Below are 22,258 nucleotides of genomic sequence, written 5' to 3'. Positions count from 1 at the left end.
ATTAAATACAATATATGTATACATATCCATACAGTTATTTTGCTGTACAAAAAGAATCGGACTTTGAAATAGTGTACTATTAGCCTGTGAAGGAAATCAAAAATGCAGGCGGACAAAAATATAGGGTTTGGGAATTCTGTGTAATGGTTCATAGTCATCTACCAGAATTCTTTCGCTGGGTGTAGCTGGTTCAATTCATTACTGCTCTATTGGAGTTGCTTTGGTTCATCTCATTATTGAAGAGGGCCATGTCTATCAGAATTGATCATCGTATAGTATTGGTGTTGAAATATATAATGATCTCCTGGTCCTGCTCATTTCACTCAGCATCAGTTCATGCAAGTCTCTCCAGGCCTTTCTGAAATCTATAGTTACATTTTAAGAAGTATCTATGACAATTTATAGTCAAACTTTTTCCAATCCCAAATTGGAGCATGTTTGTGGTATTACAGACAATAAACATAATTGATCTTTTTGTAAGGTGATGAAAACTGGAAAATGGGGAAAAACAACTCTTTTCATATTCAGATTTAGTAAAAATGGCTCATTAGAATACATACAACATATATGAAAAAGATATAACAGAGCCACTCTCATGTAAAGAATACAAACATTACAAATTAAGAGATGTGTCCAAATCTATTTCCCAAAACACTATAATACAGGATTCAGCAAAATTACAATTGTAATATGATTATTCAGTTGAGTTAGACAATTTTCTTCTCTGGAGGAAAAATCCCCCCACTAAATAAGTGACCTTTTGCATTTCCCAGAGGGATGACAGCATATGGATACCTTTAAATAACACTCTAATTAGGAGTCAGTTTGATATGACAGATGTAGAATCCAGAACAAATGAAATAGGTGGGAAATGTTATTATTATCCATTTCCAAAGGGCAATTTAGAAATATCAAATATTTTAAACTTGAAAACTTTACTAACACCCAATATGGGCATAAGGTTTTGTAACAATTTTGTATATGGCAAAGAAGCACTCTGGCAGAATGGATAGAATACTGCTAGTCTTAAACCTGAAATATCTCAATTCAGATTCTGCTTCTGACACAAATGGGCAGCTGAAACCTGATAACTCTAAGACCACAAGTTCTAGATTTGAATGCAATCTGCATTAGTCAAGGAAGTTCCTACAAAAACAAAATCACAAGTCTTTGATATAGTACTTAAAGTTGACAAAATCTTCTCTTGAAGCTCTATTTTGACCCCACTTGCTCTGTGAAACCATTTCTAGTCTCAGCCAGAATCAGCTTTCTTAAGGTTTCTAGCTTTAAGTACCCTCTAACATCTCTGAATTTCCTTTCCCCCCTTTTTTCTTTTTAATAATAGCTTCTTATTTTCAAAATATGTGCAGATTCACCTTTCTAAAACCTTGTGTTACAAATTTTTCTCTCCCTCTTCCCCCATCTCCTCCTCTAAACAGCAAGTAATCCACATGTTAAACATGTGCAATTCTTCCATATTTATTATTGCTGCATTTCCATATTTATTATGCTGCATAAGAAAAATCAGATCAAAAAGGGAAAAAATGAGAAAGAAAAAAAGCAAGCAAACAACAAAAAATGTGAAAAGTATGTTGTGACCCACATTCAGTACTGAGAGTCCACTTTCTAGATGCAGATGGCTTTTCTCCATTTGAATTTCCTTTAATTTACTCATATGTATGCTCATTTCATAGAATTTTTAACATTATAGATGTAGAACTGGAAGGGACATGGCTGGAAGAAGCCATCTTGCCCAAACTCCTCATTTTCTAGAGAAGTAAATTGAGGCTTAGAGGCTCTTTTCAGGGCTGCTTATCTACCTTTGGTGTTTACCTTTCACCCAACTCACTATGGCACCAAGAAGCTGTAGCATGTGCAGGCACACCCTGGTAAAACAATCTTGGCAGACAGGCTAAACCAGTTTGAGGGTAACCAACAGACCCCAAATCCAGTGATGAATTAATATGTATGGGAAGCATGTGAAGACTTCCCCAAGAATGGTCAGATCAGAAAAATTTGTTCTAGTGGCCATATAGCTGATGCTGTGAAACCCTTAGAACTTGGTCAGATACCAGCAGGATGATTTCAGAAAGGCCTGGAGAGATTCACATGAGCTGATGTTGAATGAAATGAGCAGGACCAGGAGATCATTATATACCTCAACAACAATACTATATGATGATCAAGTCTGATGGACCTGACCATCTTCAACAATGAGATGAACCAAATAAGTTCCATTTGTTCAATAATGAATAGAACCTGCTACACCCAGCAAAAGAACTCTGGGAAATGAGTGTGAACTACTACATAGCATTTCTACTCCCTCTGTTTTTGTCCGCCTGCATTTTTGATTTCCTTCTCAGATTATTTTTTATGTCTAAGTCCGATTTTTCTTGTACAGCAAAATAACTGTATGAACATGTATACATATATGTTACATATATTGTATTTAACATATACTTTAACATATTTAACATGTATTGGTCAACCTGCCATCTGGGGAAAGGGGTGAGGAAAAGGAGGGGAAAAATTGGAACAGAAAGTTTTGCAATTGTCAATGCTGAAAAATTACCCATGATATATCTTGTAAATAAATAGTTATAGTAAAAAAAATAAAAATTAAAAAACATCAGACATCAAAGATGCCAAGGTCATCCACTGCATCTTGGGCAATCACCAGTTGTCCTGACTGCTGCTGGACTTTGATGACTAGAAGAGAGAATGAGGTTGTAAACTTTGTGCTACTTTGTCCATTTAAATCCAATTCATGAGCAAGTCAAGACATCATTCTGCAATGTCATTGGTCCTCTTTGAAAACAAAGTAAAAACAACAATAATTGGTGACAATAATTAGTGGGATTTGAACTTAGAAATCTGACTCCAAATCCATTGTTCTTTTCATGTGCTACACTGCTGAGTTGTATCCTTCCAGCAGAAAGTAAGCTCATTGAGGGCAGGGATTTTCAGTTTTGTCTTTAAGATCTCCAGCATTTAGCAGATTGCTTAGTACATATTAGGTACTAAATAAATGTTGATTTATTAAAGACATTTAGTTTTTAAGCTTGGTTTGCCCATCTGCCAAATTGAGATAATACTTGATAATGTTAGGAAGCTTTCTTTCTTAATAATGAGTCCATAGAAATAGAGAGAGGTAGATTCATCTTCCTGAATTCAAATATGGATTCAGACATTTATTGGCTGTGTGACTCTAGGCAAGTCATTTAATTCTGCTTGCCTCAGTTTCCTCATCTGTAAAATGATCTGGAGCAGAAAAATGACAAACACCTCCAGTATCTTTACTTCAAATAGGATCATAAAGAATTAGACAACTGGAAAATTACTATAATATATGTTAATATATATGTATATTAGATCATTGACTATATCTAACATGTTCTGCTATTTATCCTTAATTTGATTCCATAATCCCATTTGATAAAAGATTCATATTCGCTGTGTTAAAAACATAGATGCATGAAGCCTATGACACTTGCAAATTCAGCAGAACCACATTAAAATGTGATTGGGAAATACTTAACAAAATAAACAAAAATACATTAAAACTGTTGGAGTACAGGGTCAACTTGAACCTACATTTCCTGCTGACAGGGTCAACTTGAACCTACATCTCCTGCTGAGTGAGGGGAGTATGAGGCCCTTGGAACAGGCATGTGACATGTACACACTTCCTTAGGTTAAGACACTTAGTCATTAAATTCTATATATACAGTTATAAGACACATAGTCATCAAATTCTGTATATAGCCATACCACCATAAAAGGAAAATTCCACATTTAGTCTTGTGATTAGAACTCGCCGTTACTTAAAGAGTATATAAGTTGTAATATTCCCGGACTGTATAAGCAAGCAAGCAAGCAAGCAAGCAAGCAAGCAAGCCTGCCGCACCCTTTCTGCACCATGTAACCGATCCCTGAATAAAGCACCATCTTGACTCCACGGCGCTCGACTCAGTGCATTTCTTCCTAGTTGGAAGCCGGTGACGACCGAAGACCCCAGATAGGTGGGTAAGTAGAGGGCAGATACTCCTCCCACAATAAAGGCACGCCAGGAACCCCACATAAAACATATAATTTTACATTTTAAAATGAAGTAAAAAGATGTCCAGAAGAGATCTTAACATATGTGGCCCTTGTTTCTATTTGAGTTAGACACCATTATCTTAAGCAAGAATTGTGACCAGACACTGAAATGTTAGAAAGTTATTCTTCATCTTCAATTGAAAATATTTCTTTTGCTTCACACTTTGGGATAGGAAGGATAAGTGAGCATCAACTCCCCCACAAAACAAAACACTTGTCCTATACTTGAAGTTGCACTTCTCTTTTCCAGGCAAAACCTTTAAAAATTAAAAAAAAAATTTTTTTTTAGCAATCTTTCCCCACAAGGCCTATTTTTCATTCCTTTAATCATCCCTTTTATTCTTTGAACTTTTTCTATTATTTATACCATATGGAGAACAAAATACACTATATTATAAGAGCATCTAAATGATCCTAATTGAAGCAATGGTAGGACTAGGCTCTTCAGTATGACTTCTAGAGTTCTTCATGACTTAGACCAAATTTACACTTCCAGTTTCATTATATATTATACCTTTTCATATTCTTTGCTATTTATTCAAACTGGTTTTCTTGGTATTTCTCACACTTGAAACTCCATCTCCTATTTCTGTGACTTTGTACTGTCTATACCCATGCTTGGAAGGCACTCTCTCAACACCTTTTCCTCCTAGAATCCTAATCTAGTCTATCCTATCCCTCCCTTCCCTCTTCCCTTCCCCCCCTCTTTCTTTCCTTTCCCCCTTCCCTTTCCTTCCATCTTCCTTTTTCCTCCCCTCCTTCCCTTCCCCCCTTTCCCCTTCCTTTCCTTCCTCTCTTCATTCCATTTTTCTTTTTTCTCTTCCTCCCTCTCTTCTTTCTTTCCTCCCTCCCTCCCCTCTTCTCTCCCTCCCTTCCTCCCTGACTCAGCTAAAACACCACCTGTTACATAAAATATATTTTGATGGGATGAACCTGATTCCTCTCCCACAACTACTATTATCCTCCCTTCCTAACTACCTTGTTTTAAGTCTGTATTTTACCAGGATCCATTTCATGCCAGAGTACTTGTGTCTAGCACAGAGATGTTTTAAAATGTTTGATGATCGATTGATGATTTCCCAGTCCTTGCATATCAGACTTATGATATATTCCAGTATCTTTTTTCCTTTGCTACATCAATTTTCTTTCATTGTAGTCTTAAATTCAGCTTATCAACTATGCTTCAAGGACCTCTTCTTATATATTTGTGCTATTAGTGTCTCTCTCTCTCTCTTTCTCTCTCTCTATATATTTAAATATATTCCATTCCCCTTTATTCTTCTAGGAATTTGGGATCTACTAAGCTCAGTCACTTTTTAAAGTGTGACCTTTCTATTTAACTGCTAAACTACAATGAAGTTAAAGAGACAGCAACTTAGCTGTGCACAAAATAGTTTCTCATGAATCAGACAAAACAGACAACAACAATAAGAAAACCAAAGCCCATTGGCAATTGCTGATTTGGATAATCAGCAATTTGGATAATAAATTATTTGGATAAGCCATTAAATGAACAAAAGTCACTGGATAATCTACCTTTTAAAACAGTAAGTCTAGTTTTAGGGACACACTTATTTTGTTAGCTTATAAAATTAGCATTTTCTTGGAATTCCCTATCTATGGAAGAAGGCAGGTCTATATTCTCTTGTTTTTGAGGATTAATAAGATCTAATTTCAAAAGTGAAATAAAAATATCGAAGAGTATACTTGAATGTTGGATTGCTACAACTTTTCCTAAGTAGGACAGTCCTTTATTGGATTGCAATATAGGAAAATGACTTTTTAAAAATTAAAAGTTTCTATAAGGGAAAGTGTTTTACCTAGTTTTTAGATGCTGTCTCTCATATAACATTTTTTATTAATGAATATGGCATATGGCATGAATATTGCATTGAATAGTTTTATGTGAGTATATTGACATTACTGGACACATCTCTGGGGCCTGAATTTTGCTTAGATTACTTCTCCAACCTTCATGCTAGATCTCAAATAATAGGGCGACATCCCCTTTTCCTCCCCAGATATCAAAGTAGTGGGATATTGAGGTGCTCCTTGGAGTCAGGTCATTCTATCTGATTTTGTTCCACTCAGTTTAGCCTTCTTAATTTCAACTATATAATTAGAAATTGACTTTGTCTAGCTAGCTTACTTTTAAATTTTTTTCTTTTTAAATATGATATTTATCTTGGAAAGAAAAGATATTTGAAATGGCTTGTTTACCGGAGGCTCTGCCCCTTGTGCTATATACCTCTGCAGAAGGCGGATGCTCCCTGTGGCTGAGAGGCCACGGCCGGAGCACCACCCAACTGGGCTTCCCCCACGCCCTTGCCATCCTCGTTCCCTGGCAACTCCAGGGAAGACTATCTTGCATGAGGAGGCCCCGCATCCTTCTTGCAACCAAAGCTCAGCTGGTCAGAGAGGCTGCGGCTGACTGCTTCTTCTAGATCCCTCATTTCCCCCACCAACTGCTCCCCTCTCCCAGAGCAATACCCTCTTTAAAAGCAGCTATCCCATCCGTCCCCTCCCGCCATCTCCGCCAATTTTCCCCGCCTTCTGTGCCATCTCCGCGCGTCGCCAGCGCAGGGCCCTTTCCTTCCCCTCCCTCCTTCTCATTCTCACTCTCTCCCTCCCTCCCTCTCACCCCCGAACCCTCCCTCTTCTACGTGACGGAGGCGCCCAGCGCTATCAGCCTGGCAATCCCGGGGGAAGCGGCAGCGGCTGGAGCAAAAACAGCAGTAGCGAGCGAAGGCCGGGAGGGGTGCGCACAGCAGAGAGAAGACGGAAGGCTGGCCGGCTCGCCCGCTCAGTTCCGCTCCCTGCCGGTCGGTGGCCGGCTGCAGAACAGCTCCTGAGCCGCGCGAGGCATCTGGATCCTCCATCCCTCGGGAGGTTTCCTGCCTCTCCGCTTGCTCCCCAGCCTGGAGCTAGAGATGCAGTGGCTGGACACGGCTGCGGCGCTCAGGAGAAGCCGGGGGCTTTCTGCTCGGGCGCCCAGGCACGGGAGCTCGCGGGGCTGGAGCTCCGCTTGGCTCTGCTGCTGGGCGCTCGCTGCCGGCTGCCCGGCGGCTTGGGCTGTGGACCTAGCCGCCGCCTCTAGTCTCCCGTTACCTCCTTGCCAAGAGGTGAGCAGCGTCTGCCCTATTCACTTAGAGCGTCCTTTACCTGGAGACAGAGAGAGAGAGAGAGAGAGAGAGAGAGAGAGAGAGAGAGAGCGAGTGTGTGTGTGTGTGTGTGTGTATGTATGTATGTGTGTATGTTTATATATGTGTGTTTCCCCTGGCTCGTTCCCACCCTCTAGTCCCGGGTTTTGTCCGTTGTTAGGGTCAAGCTCGTCCTCTAGGCTGGCCACTGGGAGAGTGACTTATAATAATACTGATGTTTGTGTGTGTTCTGGGTTGGGGTGGGGGTGGGTGGGTAATAATTTTTAAAATATGCACGTGCGTATTTGGGGTTTTTTGAGGGAGTCTGCAATTCTCTCCCTCTATTTTTTATTTCTGGGCTTGGGGACTATGGGTTGAAAGAGAGAATTATGGGTTGGAGATGAGGGAATCCTTTCCCCAGTGGGATTTGGGGTACCAGCTTCTCTTAATTCTCTATAGAGTGTTGTATGTTGAGAACCCCTGCCTTATTCCCACCACTAACTCCCTTTTCCACTCCTCCTCACCACGCCTCCTCCTACAGGCTAAGAAGACTTGCTTAAGCAGAGCTTTGGTGTTTATTGGGATTCTGATAAATGTGGAAAGTGAAGTGGTGTGTGTGTGTGTGTGTGTGTGTGTGTGTGTGTGTGTGTGTGTGTATGTGTGTGAGTGTGTGTGTGTGTGTGTATAGTAGAAGGAATAGAGTTCAGGATAATAGGAAAAGGCAGCTGTAACATTTTGCCTTTGGGAATTGCTAAATGCCCTGGCTGAAGAAGTTAACACTGTATTCTTTTCTGACTCTTATCTCTATCCATCTACATAATGTAATATTGTAACGGTGATGAGGGAAAGTCATCTTTTATTATAGATACTAGGCTTTATTTTTTCCAGAATCTTTTTTTGGGGGGAGGAGTGTCACTGGCTACTAACATTGGGTGTCTTTTTTTTCTTTTTTTAGGGTTCAGAGAATTCATAACAAAAATAAATGACAGGAAACAGAATTTCCCACTTTGAGAGGTGATGGCAGTGGAGATATGGGCAATGGAGATTCAGAGAGACAAGCCTATTTTAGGAGGCTTGTGATGAATTAGAGTGACAGGTCAATTAATTTGCAGGCAAAAACAGATGAGCTGATGGTCTTTCAGTGTAACAGGACCAGATCTATCTTCTGCCTATTGCTGTAATATTCATATTTTATTCTAGATCTGAATAAGCAGGCATCTTATTCTGGACATCCTTGGGTGCCCATATGTCTCCTTTCCCCAGGCATTTATGATGAAAAGATAGTCACTCACTAATGCGAGGTATCACAATAGACTGATCTGGACTAAAAAGAATAGAAAAACAAATAAGAGGAATGTCTATCAGCTCCCAGATATACTTTAGTTATGGACATCTGTGGCTGATCTCAACAAGCAGCTGTGTTTAATTTGAGTTTATCAAGATCATTAAAAACACACACACAACAAAAATACCCCCCCTCCATCCCAATTATCATGTGCTTAATCTTTAATCTCTCCTCTCCAGCTTTCATTTTAATCATATCTAGAAAATAGCCTACTCTTCTAGCTTCTGTACTAAAACTGCTTCTCCAAGGTTAGTCACATGAAAGAGAAAGCATGTTCAAAAAAAATTACAGATAAACTTTGTATTTGTGCATATGAATTCATATGCATGCACGTGTACACACACACACACACACACACACACACACATTTTTCAACTTCTCCAACATTAACTTTCTTCCTGTTATTGGAACCTTTGCTACAGGAAACAGACTGATAGAAATGAATGAAGGTCAGGATAATGGCCCTGCAGGGATTGTTGGGATGATGATGAATTAGTCACTACAACTTCAGCAGTCTTGTAGGTAAGAACACAGTCTGTATTGAGAGGAAAAGTAGATTAACTCAATCTGGTGCCAAGATTCAGAGAAAAGGACCAGAAAAAGAAAGGTCAATCAGGAATTAAGATTCAGGAAAACTACATTCCTAGTCTTACCACTGACTAGTCTTAAATCTGGTGTCTTAATTTTCTTTTTTTTAATTAACAAAATATATAGAAAGATTATATCATTGTAATGTGTCTTTACAGTTATTTTTCTAGCCATGGTAATACGTGCTAGAAGGTGTCTAGGAGGTTACCAAAAGTAATTCTGTATGCACAAGTGATCCCATTCTATCTTGTCTTCCCCAGCAAATTGCTGCCTCCTCATTTCTAGTTTCTTACTAATCTTCAATACCTCCAATTCTACCGACTGCTTCCTTACTGTCTGCAAATATGCCTATGTCTCCTCTACCTTCAAAAACCTCTTGATTGATCTGTTCATCCCTGCTAGCTATTATTTTATATTTCTCCTCTTTAAAAAGGCTGTCTACAACAAGTACCTCCACTCCTTTCTTCTCACTCTCTTAACTTTCTACAGCCTGGCTTCCAACCTCATCATTCAACTGGAATTTCTCTCTTCAACTATATCAGTAATCTAATGACCTTTCTCAATCCTCATCCTTCTTAATCAGTCATTGACATTGTTAATCATCCTCTTCTCCTTGGTTTTGATGATACTAGTTTATCCTGGCTCTCTTCCTACTATTTGACTACTTTTTCTGGGTCTCCTTTATTAGATCGCCATTCAGTTCATTGTCATTGACTGTGGGTATCCCACAGGTCACTGTGACCCTCTTCTAGTCTTCCCTTTTACTATTTTGTTTCAGGCCTTATGAATTCATTTGTATGCTGATAGTTTCCAGATGTACTTATCCAGCCCTAATCTTTCTCCTGACCTCCAGTGCAATTGCTCTAACTCCATAATGGACATCTTGAGCTGGATGTTTATTAGAAATCAGTGTATCCAATAGTGAATTCATATTTACTTCTAACTCTCTCCTCTAGGTCTCAACATCTTTAATTCCTCATTCTCTCTCACTCCCCTTGCTCCAACATCCATCCTAAAAGTTGTAAGGTCCTAACATTTTTACTTCCATAATATCTCTCATGTATGTCCCCCTTCCTCCTCTAAAACTGCTACCCTTCTAGTCGAGACTCCCACTATCTCACATCTAAACTATTGCAAAAGCCTTCTACTTGTCATCTTCAAAAATTTCCGCACTCTAGTCCATCCTCAGATGTAAAAATATTCCTATTCAATAAACTCCATTGAAAAAAATCCAAGGCCCTCTTCAGTAATCCTGATTTATATCTTGCCACTGAACCCAGATGGCTGGAGGAGAAAATGAAGCTGGTAACTTTGCACAGCCCTTCCTCACTTAAATCTAATTCACTTGCCTGCCCTAGTGTCATCTCCTTCAGGAACAAAGGACAAACAACAAACTCCAGAGACTTGCTATTATCTCCAGGATCAGGGGAAAATAATACACACTTAAATAGTGCCTATTGTATCCTAGGAACTGTGCTATTATCTCATTTGAATTTTATAACAACTTTCAAAAGTGGGCGCTGTATTATCCTCAATTTGAAAGTGAGGAAACTGAAGCAAACAGGTTAAGTAATTTGCCCATGGTTTCATAGCTATTAAGTGTTTGAGGCTGTATGTGAATTCAGATCTTCCTGACTCTAGAACATGTACTCTATCCATCGTGTCACTTAGTTGCCAAATATTTTATATTCAAATTTTTTTATAACTAGGCTCCTTCTTTTTAGTCTATTTGCAACTTTTCTCTTCCCCTTTCCTTTACCATACTCCGCAATGCCTTTCTTTGCATCCTCAGAGCTTAGCACAGTGCCAGATACATATTAGTTTTTTTTTTTTTTTTTTTTTTTTTTTTTTTTTGCTGAGGCAATTAGGGTTAAAGTGACTTGCCCAGGGGCACACATCTAGGAAGTATTAAGTGTCTGAGGTCAAATTTGAACTCAGGTCCTATTGACTTCTGGTGCTCTATCTACTGCGCTGTCTAGCTGCCCCTACATGTTAGATATTTAATAGATTATTGTTTCATGACTGACCATCGATGTTTTCTTTTGCCTGATCCTTGGTGCACTATGATTGATGGGTCAAGGATTGACAATGGCTTTATAATTAAGCAAAGTTCACTGAACCTTTTGGAGCTTGAACCTTCAATTTTTGGTTGCTTAATGTAATTTGACTTATTTGTTGAGAATCTCAGACTAAGTAATCCTAATAAGTGCATAGCACTCTGAAGTTGGAGTCTTGATGTAGCCTCATCAATGAAGCTATGTGACCTTGCATGTTCTGAGGTTTAGTGATCTGTAAAAGGAGGACAATGATACTTGTGCTATCTACTCCACTGGGCTTTGATGGATCAGATGAGATAATGTTTGTAAAATGGGATATCGCCCTACAAGGCTATATAAATATGAATAGTTTTGTTTTGTGTCAAGTAAGGAACAGAGTGAATATAATGAGTATAGGAAACCAATTAAGAGAGGACATTATAATCAAGGACAATGACAGGTGATTGTATGAATTTGGAAGTTATTGCCAACTATCAATTATGTGAGAGGGAAAGGAGCCTGGGTAAATTAAACCCAGGAATTGATAACCATTCTATTGAATTTTAGCCCATAGTTTTCATTACCCCTTTTCTCTCCCTTCTTTTTAAAACAAATTTATTATTATTATTATTATTTTATTTTTCTATGTTTGTTGTTGCAAAGCAATAGGAGTTAAGTATAGAGTCATACAGCTAGTTAACTGTCAAATGACTGAGGCCAGATTTAATTTTCCAGGGCCAGAGCTATATCCACTGGATTTACTTAGAAGCCCCAAATGCACTCTTTTTAAAACTAGTACTAATAAATTAATCTAATATGGTTTCTTATTAAACTTCATAAGATTTCCTTTCCCTTGACTTCCATATTTAGGTCATGTATCCACTTTGATGTTATCTTGGTAAATGGTATAAAATATTGGTGTATACTTAATTTCTGCCATAGTGCTTTTCAGTTTTTCCATTTTTTTTATTACCAAATAATGGATTCTTAATTCAAAATATTAAATCTTCACACTATTAAAGTACAAAGTTATTATATTGATTTGCTTCTGTAACTAATTATAAAGGTATGTGGAGCAATGAGATGACTAAGAAGGAACAGGAAGACTGAAGAAGGAATAGAAACGAAAGACTTTTGCAGTTCCTGCACTGAGTATTTGACCATAGCACAATTAAGATTTGACCTGATTGACTGGAATTTCTAAAAAGGAGACTAGAAAATGGGTCCTGGTGAGAAGCTAGAGAAAAGAAGACCGAGGTGAAATTGGTTGACTTTAGTTATTTGTCTCTTGGACAATGGAGTAATATAAAGTTAAATAGAAAACACTATTTTAGAAAACTCAATTGGTGATCAAATCAATAAGATGAAAACGAAAGTATAAACAGGAATGGAATGACTGACACTACAGAAATTATAGTCAGAATAATATGAGCAGATAAAGAGCATGGTTGAACTGCAAGGGCTAGTGGCAACTGGAGTATCTAGTTTTTTAATGGTATAAAGTCTAGATAACAATGCAGAATCAAAGCAGTAGGTTTATTCTCTTTAGGCTTCTGAAGTGAAGCCAATAAAAATGTACAAATAGGTATATCTCACATTATCTCAGTGTCCTAATCTATAAAATGTGAATTTTAAAATGTGATCTAATGATATTATAAAGATAAAATGAGATTAAAACATATGAGTGAAAAGTATTATATAAATGTGAGAAAGTGTTGTAAATTGAGCTATAGGAATAAAAGAATAAAATTGGTATTTCATAAATGATTCTGCATCAGTACGGTAGAGACAAAAGGGATAGGCTAGTCTGAGTTGGAATGGCATTCAAAAATATTGGTTACATGAATAAGCCAGAAAAAAGAAAGTATAAAAGAAAACTGGTTGAGTTTGAAGGTTTGAACCAAGGCTAGAAGCTTTGGTCCAAATGGATGATGATTGCTTAAAAGAAAAAGAATTAGTAACTAAGTGACTAATACATGCATTATTTAAATTGGGAAGCCCTGATAAATCATTAAAGATGCTTGATAGTTACCTCTATGTTTCCATCATAGGTGGTGTTATGTGACTACTGGCTTTGGATATACACACACACATACACACACACACACATACATGTATGTATATGTATATTAGCTGATATCTATTAATACAAATATTTTTGTAACTTTTTTCAATAAACATTTTAAAAAAAGTCCTAGAGTTGAAAGATGCATTGTTTTGCTCAACAAATAGCAAGGAGGTCATTTTTACTGGATTGAAAAATAGGTAGCAGGGCATAAAGTATAAGAAAACTGGAAAAGGGGGGGCGAGGGCATGATAGTTTATGAAGGGCTTTTAATGCCAAACAGACAATTTTGTATTTGATCTTGAAGATTTTTCTATCTTTCCTGAGCCCTGTACGCATTGACCTTATCTTTAAAGGTCTTTTTTGAGTTAGTTCTTTTAGCGCCAATAAATCAGACGATTTTGGGATAGAATAACTGCAGATTCTGCAAAGTCAGAAGGGATCTGGCAGGTAGAGGAATAGCCTTTTTGTGGGAAGACATAATACTTTATATAGTACTTTAAAAGCATATTCTACATAACCATTCTGTGAGGTGCATTGTATAAATGTTGCTAATTTCCAATTTATAAATGAGAAAACCAATATCCAGTGACCGGAGGTAATTTGCCCAGGGTTATACAGCCAATGAATTCTGTTCTGAGGTTCTGATCCAAGTCCTTTTGATTTCATATCCTTGATTCTTACCCTAATAGTATGCTACCGTACTGGGTCATGAGCTACTTAGAATAAAGAAAGCTAAGTTTCTGCTTTGGAATAGTTAGCATAGTAAACTATTTTCTCATGCCGGCAGAGGTAGAATTTCCACTTAAAATTTGTCTACATTCTAAACAAAATTCTCATATCTTAGGCAAATGTGAGCAAAGTCTTCACACCATCAATATTTACAAAAACTGAGTTGACATATTCGTGAAGTGTCATATTTAAGCCCAGATGAAAATAGCACAGCACAGTACAGAATCTCCACTTTTCTTATTGTGCTAGGGTATCCTTCAAGAGAGGAGCAGAGCTTGTCTTTTCTTATTCTTAGGAACCTCCATTATGGAATTTAAAAGATTATGGATAGTGGTTCTTCTGTCCGAATCTCTGGCACTGATAACAATCCAGCACTTTGAAAACCAGTTAGTCTCACAACTTTTCCTGACCACAAAATGCATTTTTTTTGCCCTTCCCTCCCCCAGTTCCTGCACCACTTATCTGTACTGTACAATATGATACTTAATTATATACATTGTGTTGTTTTATATCATTGTCATATTTCCCTTACTAGATTTTAAATCTTCCTTACTTATTAGCCTGTTAGCAAGCTACTTGAGGATAGGTAAAACATCTTTTATATTCCCAATATTTATTGGATTGCATTGGTCATAAGTTTAGTTAAAAATAATTGGAATTGTAGGAGATGTTTGGGGTAGAAAGGTGGGTGAAGAGTGTGTATGTGTGTGTGGTCTAAGTAGAAAATGCTTTTGTAGATTTTAAAAGACTTCCCCGTACCTATTAGCAGGGCAGCTGAATGTTTGAATGGGTAGAGCGCTGGCCTGGAGTCAGGAAGATCTGAGTTCAAATATGACCTCAGATACTTATATAGCTATGTGACTCTGAGCAAGTCACTCAATTCTGCCTCAGTTTTCTCATCTGTAAAATGAGATGGAGAAGGAAATAGCAAAGCATTTTAGTTGCCAACCCTCCCCCCCAAAAAAAAATCCCAAATAGGGTCACAAAGAGTTAGATATGACTGAAACTACCGAACAACAAAAATACAAATACTTTTTAGTAATCTACATTTTAAGTAGAAAATATTTTTGTAGACTTTAAAAAGAGAGAATGGAATACACAATTTGATATGATACCTTAGGAAGCAAAGATTGTCATAGATTTTGATATGGAAATACTTCAGAATCGATTTCAAACTCATAATTTTTGACATATCAGGAAACTGAGCTCTAGAGAAGTTAAATGATTTGCCCAACATCGCAGATTCAGAAGTGAGATTTTAAACTCAGATTCTCTGAGTATAGCACCTATATTCTTTCTATGTAATATATTGCTTCCTTGTAGGATCACTGATAGGTGAGAATGACTTGTTTCATTGAGGAAACTGAAACTTGACATATGGGAACATAAATTATATGCTTTGTCTCATGGGGATAGGCTCATACAAATGAAGTTTTAAAAATAAATGGGTACAGTAAACCGTGCTTTTATTTATCTGGTAGGATCCTTATCAGAAATGTTGTAGGAGGGATTCATTCTTTGAACAAGACTGAGTAGCTTGCTTATATGATCTCTCTCAACTCTAAGATTCCATAAATTTGTGAACATGATACTTTGCTTCAGTTGAGCTAGAGTAGAGAGTATTAACCAGAAGTTCCTTTCCAGGTAAGATCTTTAACTTGTTATTAGATATGGTGGGAAAGAGAAGTTGATAAGGAAGGGCAATCACTGCCACTATTTAATTCTGCTTTTTACAATTAAAAAAAGGTTGATATTTCTCTATGGAATTGTAGTGATGAGTATTGTATGAACAGCTTGGGTGGAAAAGCTTCTGTACTCAATAATCAGTATACTTGTAAGCCTTAGGGAAAAGTCATTCTTAAAAAGAAGGATGAGAAGCATTTACATGAGAAAAGACTTGCTTAGTAAAGACTTCCCAGAAGCTTATTCCTCCTTTTTTCCACTTTGAAGTAACTTGCTTTTGGAAGAAAAAAAGAATTTGGCAGAGAATAATCAAAAAGGATAGGTTTGAAAAAAGTTAAGGGGTTAGGGTCTGGGTAGAGGCTATTTGCATGTTTTTAAAGTTAATGTAACTCTGGGGACTGTTGGTAAAGAAAGTTAAGTTGTATTACTTTGGTTACTATTTGCAAAAGCAATGGATTTTAAATATGGAGGATATTTTGATGGAATACAAGTTCAGAATGATCCAATAATATAATGCAGCTGCTACAAGGCCTGATTAAATCTTAGGCTACATTAATAAAAACAGAATATCTACATGGAAAAGTTGTAGTTGTGTTTTGTTCTTTGATAGATAATGTCTGGAGTATTGTGTACTATTAAAAAAATTGTTTTCATTGCTATATTTTGATTTTACATCACCATTTCCAAATATATTCCTTTTCACTCCCATACATAGCAAGCCATCAATTTTAATTAGCAATAAAAAAAGAGAGAAAAAAAGCCGCAATTAAAAAGCCATATTTAAAGGATAACTATCATCTATATTATATCTAATGAGGAATTTCACTCAACAAATAGAAACTGTAGAATATATCTATATGCTCAGTTTTCTACTTGGGCTCTCTACATGTAAAAAGAAGGGAGAGATGTGAGTACCTTGTTTTAAAGTCAACACTAACATGTTAATATTTGAAATGTTAGTTAACATGACTTAACATGTTAAAGTCAGGGGAGAGAAATCAATCAATAAACATTTATTTAACATCTACTATGTATCAGACACTGTGCTAAGCACTGAGAATGCAAAAAGAAGCAAAAAACTGGTCCTGTCCTCAAGAAGCTCATGTAATGGGCCACACACCATGCAATAAATATATACAAAGTGAACTCTATATGAGGAAAAAAAAATTAACAGAATACAAATGCTAGAATTAAGAGAGATTGGGAAATGTTTCCTGTAAAAAGAGGGATTTAGTTGGGACTTAAAGGAAGTCAATATTTAGAGCAGAGGAGGGAGAGCATTCTAGACATGGGGGACAGCCAATGAAAATGCCTAAGGCTTACAGATGGAGTGTCTGGTTTGTGGAACTGCCAGGAAGCCAGTGCATTGGATTGGACAGGTGTAAAAAGTAGAAGAGTGTTGGGTTTTGAAGGTTTTGAGTATCAAAAAAGAGCAAGTAGTCCTACCTTCAGTTTTTGTAGATGAGGAAATTGAAGCTTAAAGAAATTAAGCATTTTGCTCCAGGTTACACAGATAAATAATTGACAGAAGCAAATTATCCTTTAAAGATAAGGATAAAAAGCCAATTCATTTTCTACTGTATAATATGTTATATGAAGTTATATGAAGGTGAAGATTTAGTTTATGGTAGAAAATCATTTCTAAAAGTCTTCCTGTTCCTTCTCATATTTTAGCAAGGACAATTTTCAATTTCAGGTCGCATATAGACCTTCCTTAGAAGATTTTTAGGAGATGAAAATAGAGGAATATTGGAAAAATGCAAATAAAAACAACTCAGATGCTGTGATAATTCACCGACTTGACAAATTTAGTTAATACTCTAATATTTCAAATTAAAGCATTGGATGGTAAAGAGCTAATACAAAGATTTCTAAAAGTACTAAAAGTCACTGCTTATGGAATTGTGGAGTAGGCAAACTGTTATAATGGAGGAGTATTAAATATGGCTTGAAGTAGTAGAATACTTATGTTCTTTGGTTCTGTGAGCTTACTTTTTTTGTCATACCCTAAGGATGTAATTGACAGGGAAAAAAAACCTATTGATACAAAATAGTCATAATAGAATTATTTCTAATAACCTATGTCTGTAGTCATGTTGCGAGGCTAATGAGTGAAGAATGGCTGAAGAAATTGTCGTATATGAATGAAATGGAGTGCTGTTGTGCCATAAGAAAAACATGAAAATAAAGAATGCTAAAAAATATGGCAAAATATATGACATAACACAGACAAAACAGAATCAAAACAATATGCATATTGACTATAATTATGTTAATATCAGTGACAACAAATTCCAGAAAGTTCACAGAAGAAAGAGTTCAGAAAGGAACATAGAAACAAATACTATTTTTGTGAATATCTTGTTAATTAATGTTTTGCAAATAAGTAAACTGTGACTATTGGAATTAAGTTCTTGCTCATGCATTTGAATATTAAGTTTAGAATAAAAAAAATGACATAGCAACAGCTAGAAGATACAGTGGATATAACAACCGCCCTGGTATCAGGAGGACCTGAGTTCAAATGTGGCTTCATACATTTAACACTTATTACTTTGTGATCCTGGACAATGATTGCCTTGTCAAAAAACCTAAAGCAACCTATAAGTTATTAATTAATGATGTTCTTGCTTGCAAATAATTTAGTAATTATAAATATATATGTAATTGTTGGTTAATTATAAAGTAAATTTGAATTTTAATGCTATCTGTATTTTTCCTCCAGTTATTTTGCAATCTTTTCCTCCTTAAGGTAACTTAAATGAATACCTGACTATTTTAATACCAAAATAGAATTCTTACTTGTATTTGTAACAACAATAACTTACATATATGTAACTATTAAAATTTATCCTATATATGTATTATTTCATTTGATACTAAAAATAACTATGTGAGAGTATTACTTATATTATTCCCATTTTAAAGGTAAGAAAAATGAGGTTCAGAGAGGCTAGTCCAGCTTCACACAGCTTGCAAGTTGTGAGGCAAGAGTAAAACCCCATCCCTTGTGATTACAGGTTTAGCATGCTATTCCTATATCACCCTTTTTCTTTTCTAGTTGGTCTTCCTGATTATTACTTGAGTATCATTTAAGTTCTTCATGTGACCTCCCAAATGCTAAGGTTCTAGAGTCTGTCATGTTATCATCGCCATCAGTGACGAGAATAGACTTCTGCAGAAATGCTGGCAAATCTCTTCAAATTCATGACTACTTCTCATTCTTCCAGTTACATGTGTAAATGTACTTGGGATAAGCTACCTCTCTTACCATTTAAAATTTTTTGATCCCAACATCTTGCACACAAATCTTTGAAGGTTTGCTGTGTCTGATACCAACTTTTCTGCATACTCATCTTCCTATTCTGCTTTTCACAGTTTTGTGAAGTAATGCTGTTCATAATCTTCACTTGAGTTACTTTTGCAATTAAATACATCCTCAAAATCCCTGCAACCCAGGTTGTCACGTGTTTATATTTGGCAAAGAAATAGTTTGTTGGCCAAGGTTGTGTTAAAGCTCTTTTGATCTCATTATGCTGACTTTTATTATGCTTAAATTTCCCTGAGAAAAGGTGATAACTGGAGTCACTTTTTACTTTTATTCCCTTTCATTAGCTTTATAGGATGATAGATCTAGAATTTGAAGGGATGTGAGAGACCATCTGATCCAATTTCCTCATTTTACCAGTAAGGCAACTGAGGCTCACAGACACTAATAACTAATTGGTCCAGTGTCACATGTTGTTAGTGCCACATTCTTTAACTGCAGAATCTATGTTCTTTCAATTATATTATGCTTTGTTGTTGGTACTCAGAAGTGTCCCATTCTTTATGATCCCATACGGGATTTTCTTAGCAAAGATATTGGAATGGTTTGTCATTTTCATCTCCAGCTTGTTTTACTGATGAAGAAGGGAGGCAAATGAGTTAAGTGACTTGCTCAACTAGTAAGTGTCTGTGGCCAGATTTGAATATGAATTTCTTATTGAGATGTTATAAAATGAAGTGTTCTCTTGTTAGAATTGTTTAAGCAGAGACTGGAAGGTCATTTGTGAGAATATTGGAGAGAGGGCCTTTTTTGGGGTGGGTGATTGAACTAGCTATTCTGTTAGGTACTTTAGAAGACTTAAGATGCCATATATGTCTCTTTTACAATTAGACATTCTCTGGAGAGTTGAAATGATTATCTATGATCTTATACCATCATGTGTAATCAAATGTATAATCAAAAAAATATTTTTCTTTATTCTTTGTTTTGGTTCTAGAGGCTTTTACTCCTTGATTCAAGCATAGTCTGAAATTTGTCTTAAGGTCAATACATAGTTTCTGTGTATTTTGTACTAGTCACTATTTCCTTAGGAGTCGTTCCTGATTAGAAAATATTGTACCAGAGTTGGCAATCATTTCTTTAAGAGTTGGTGAAGTAAACCTCTTCTGTGGTGAAGAGGATAGAGTGCTGGGCCTGGAGTCAAGAGAATCTCAGTTGAAATTCAACATCAGATACCTACTAGTTCTGTGAATGAGCTGGCCACATCACTTAACCCTGTTTGCCTTAGTTCTTCATCTATAAAATGAGCTGGAGAAGGAGATGGCAAGCCATTCTATTTTCTTTGCCTAGAAAATCCCAAATGGGGTCATGAAGACCTGGATACAATTGAAAAATGACTGAATAACAACATTATTAGCATGGAATTAGGCATTGATTATATATATATATATATATATATATATATATATATATACATATATATATATATATATATGTGTGTGTGTGTGTGTGTGTGTGTGTGTGTGTGTGTGTGTGTGTGTATATGTATTTGGAGCATAGTTTTAGAGATATAAGGGAACTTAGGAGCTAGAAGGTACCTTAAGGGTCATCTGGTCCAATCCCCTCATTTTACAAATGAGGAAATCAAGGCAAAGTGACTTGCTCAAAATCATACTGATAGTATCAAGACTGGGATTTGAATCCAGATTTTTTGATTCCAAATCCATAGCTCCTTCACCTGTACCATGATGCTTCTAAAAGTGCACTCCTAGAAAGTACAACAGAACAGATAAATTTATTGAGCTATCATTTTAGGAAAGTTAGTTTGGCTGAACCAGAACAAGATTTGATGAAACATGGTTATATTTATGAAATTAGTAGGCTCATTCCCTAGACACTTATATATATTTTAAAAACTCCAGAGAAAGTTGGTGTTGGATTGAAAATAGGTATCCAGATCTGTAGAATACAATTAATAATTTATTAATCATCTATAATGGATTGTGTTAGGTATTTAGGATAAGAAAATAAATGAAAGCCTCCATCTTTGAGGAGTCAACATTTTACTAGGGGAATCCTAGGAGGAAGAGAACACAAGTAGGGTAATATAGATCAAGATACTCCTCCTGGAGGTTAACAGGACATGGTTCTTGAGCTAAGTCTTGGAGGAAGCTAAGTGTTGAGGGAAGAAGAGGTGAAGAAGGACTGTATCACAACCATGGGGTCTAGTCCTATGCAAAAGCCCCAAAGTAGGAGATGATACATCACATTCAAAAAGTAAAGATTGAGAATACCACCTTGAAGTGAGAAGAGACTAGAAGCAGTCAGTCCAATGAAAAGGTGATTCCAAGTAGCGTTGGTGAAAGATGATGAGGGATTGAGCAAAGTGGTGTCAGTGAAGAAAATATGACATATATTGACATATGACACATATAAAGATGTAAAAGTAGAATTGATGAGTTGACCTAAATGATCATTTCTATGATTCAGGAAAAAAGATGGCAATCAATTCCAACCATTGAGTTTCATATGGTGAGCAAAATGAAGGCAGCTCAGGGCTTAAGGCCCAAATATAATTCTGTGAATTGATATGGAACAGAACCAGGAAATATGAAGAAGGACTATTAGGTATTCATTCCTATTAGTAGAGAGAGCATAGAATATTTTTTAACTTAAAGAGTAGTAAATTTCCTGACACTTTTTTTCTGTTTCATAGAATTACTGATTTAAGGGTGAGAGGTACCTCAGAAGTCACTTAATCCATCCCTCTAATTTTACAGATGAGGAAACTGAGTCTTGGAAAGATCTAAGTGACTTGTCTAGGTCATCATGGTACCCCCAAGCATCAGAGGTGGGATTTGAATCCAGGTCTTTTGGGAGACTATATGATAAAATGGATAGGGCACTATACTTGGAATCACTAAAAAAACTTGGATTCAAATGCTGCCTCAGGCACATAATTGCTGTGTGACGCTATCCAAGTCACTTAACTTTTCTCTGCCTCCATTTTCTCATCTATAAAACAAGGTTAAACTTGATATTTTCTAAGATCTTTTTCAACTTTAAATATATGATCCTATGTTTCTGTGTACTGCAGCATACTGCCTATTTGACATGCTTTTTTTTTTTTTTTTAACATTTCTGAACCACATTATTCTAATTAAAAAATAGAAGTAAATACTGAGCTTCTCAACACATTCAGTTTTCCCACAGGCAAAAATTAAGTGTTTATGGAGCAGAAACCAAGAAATTACTACTCTAGTGATCAATACCACTTATCACTGTTTGCTAGAAGAGCAG

General features: G+C 36.4%; 1 protein-coding gene across 1 annotated transcript in view; it reads left to right on the top strand.

Annotated features, from left to right (window-relative positions):
• The first annotated feature begins 6,790 nt into the window (after positions 1 to 6,790).
• The window catches only part of LOC127564240 (endosome/lysosome-associated apoptosis and autophagy regulator family member 2-like), a 92,818-nt gene continuing 77,350 nt past the window's right edge, over positions 6,791 to 22,258 (top strand). The window contains exon 1 of the mRNA XM_052000653.1: positions 6,791 to 7,223. Coding sequence (XP_051856613.1) covers positions 7,032 to 7,223 — 192 coding nt within the window. The 5' untranslated portion in view covers positions 6,791 to 7,031. The remainder of the gene's footprint in view (positions 7,224 to 22,258) is intronic.

Source organism: Antechinus flavipes, chromosome 5 (genome assembly GCF_016432865.1).
Source record: "Antechinus flavipes isolate AdamAnt ecotype Samford, QLD, Australia chromosome 5, AdamAnt_v2, whole genome shotgun sequence".
Classification (NCBI taxonomy): domain Eukaryota; kingdom Metazoa; phylum Chordata; class Mammalia; order Dasyuromorphia; family Dasyuridae; genus Antechinus; species Antechinus flavipes.
This window is presented reverse-complemented; position numbering and strand designations above follow the sequence as displayed.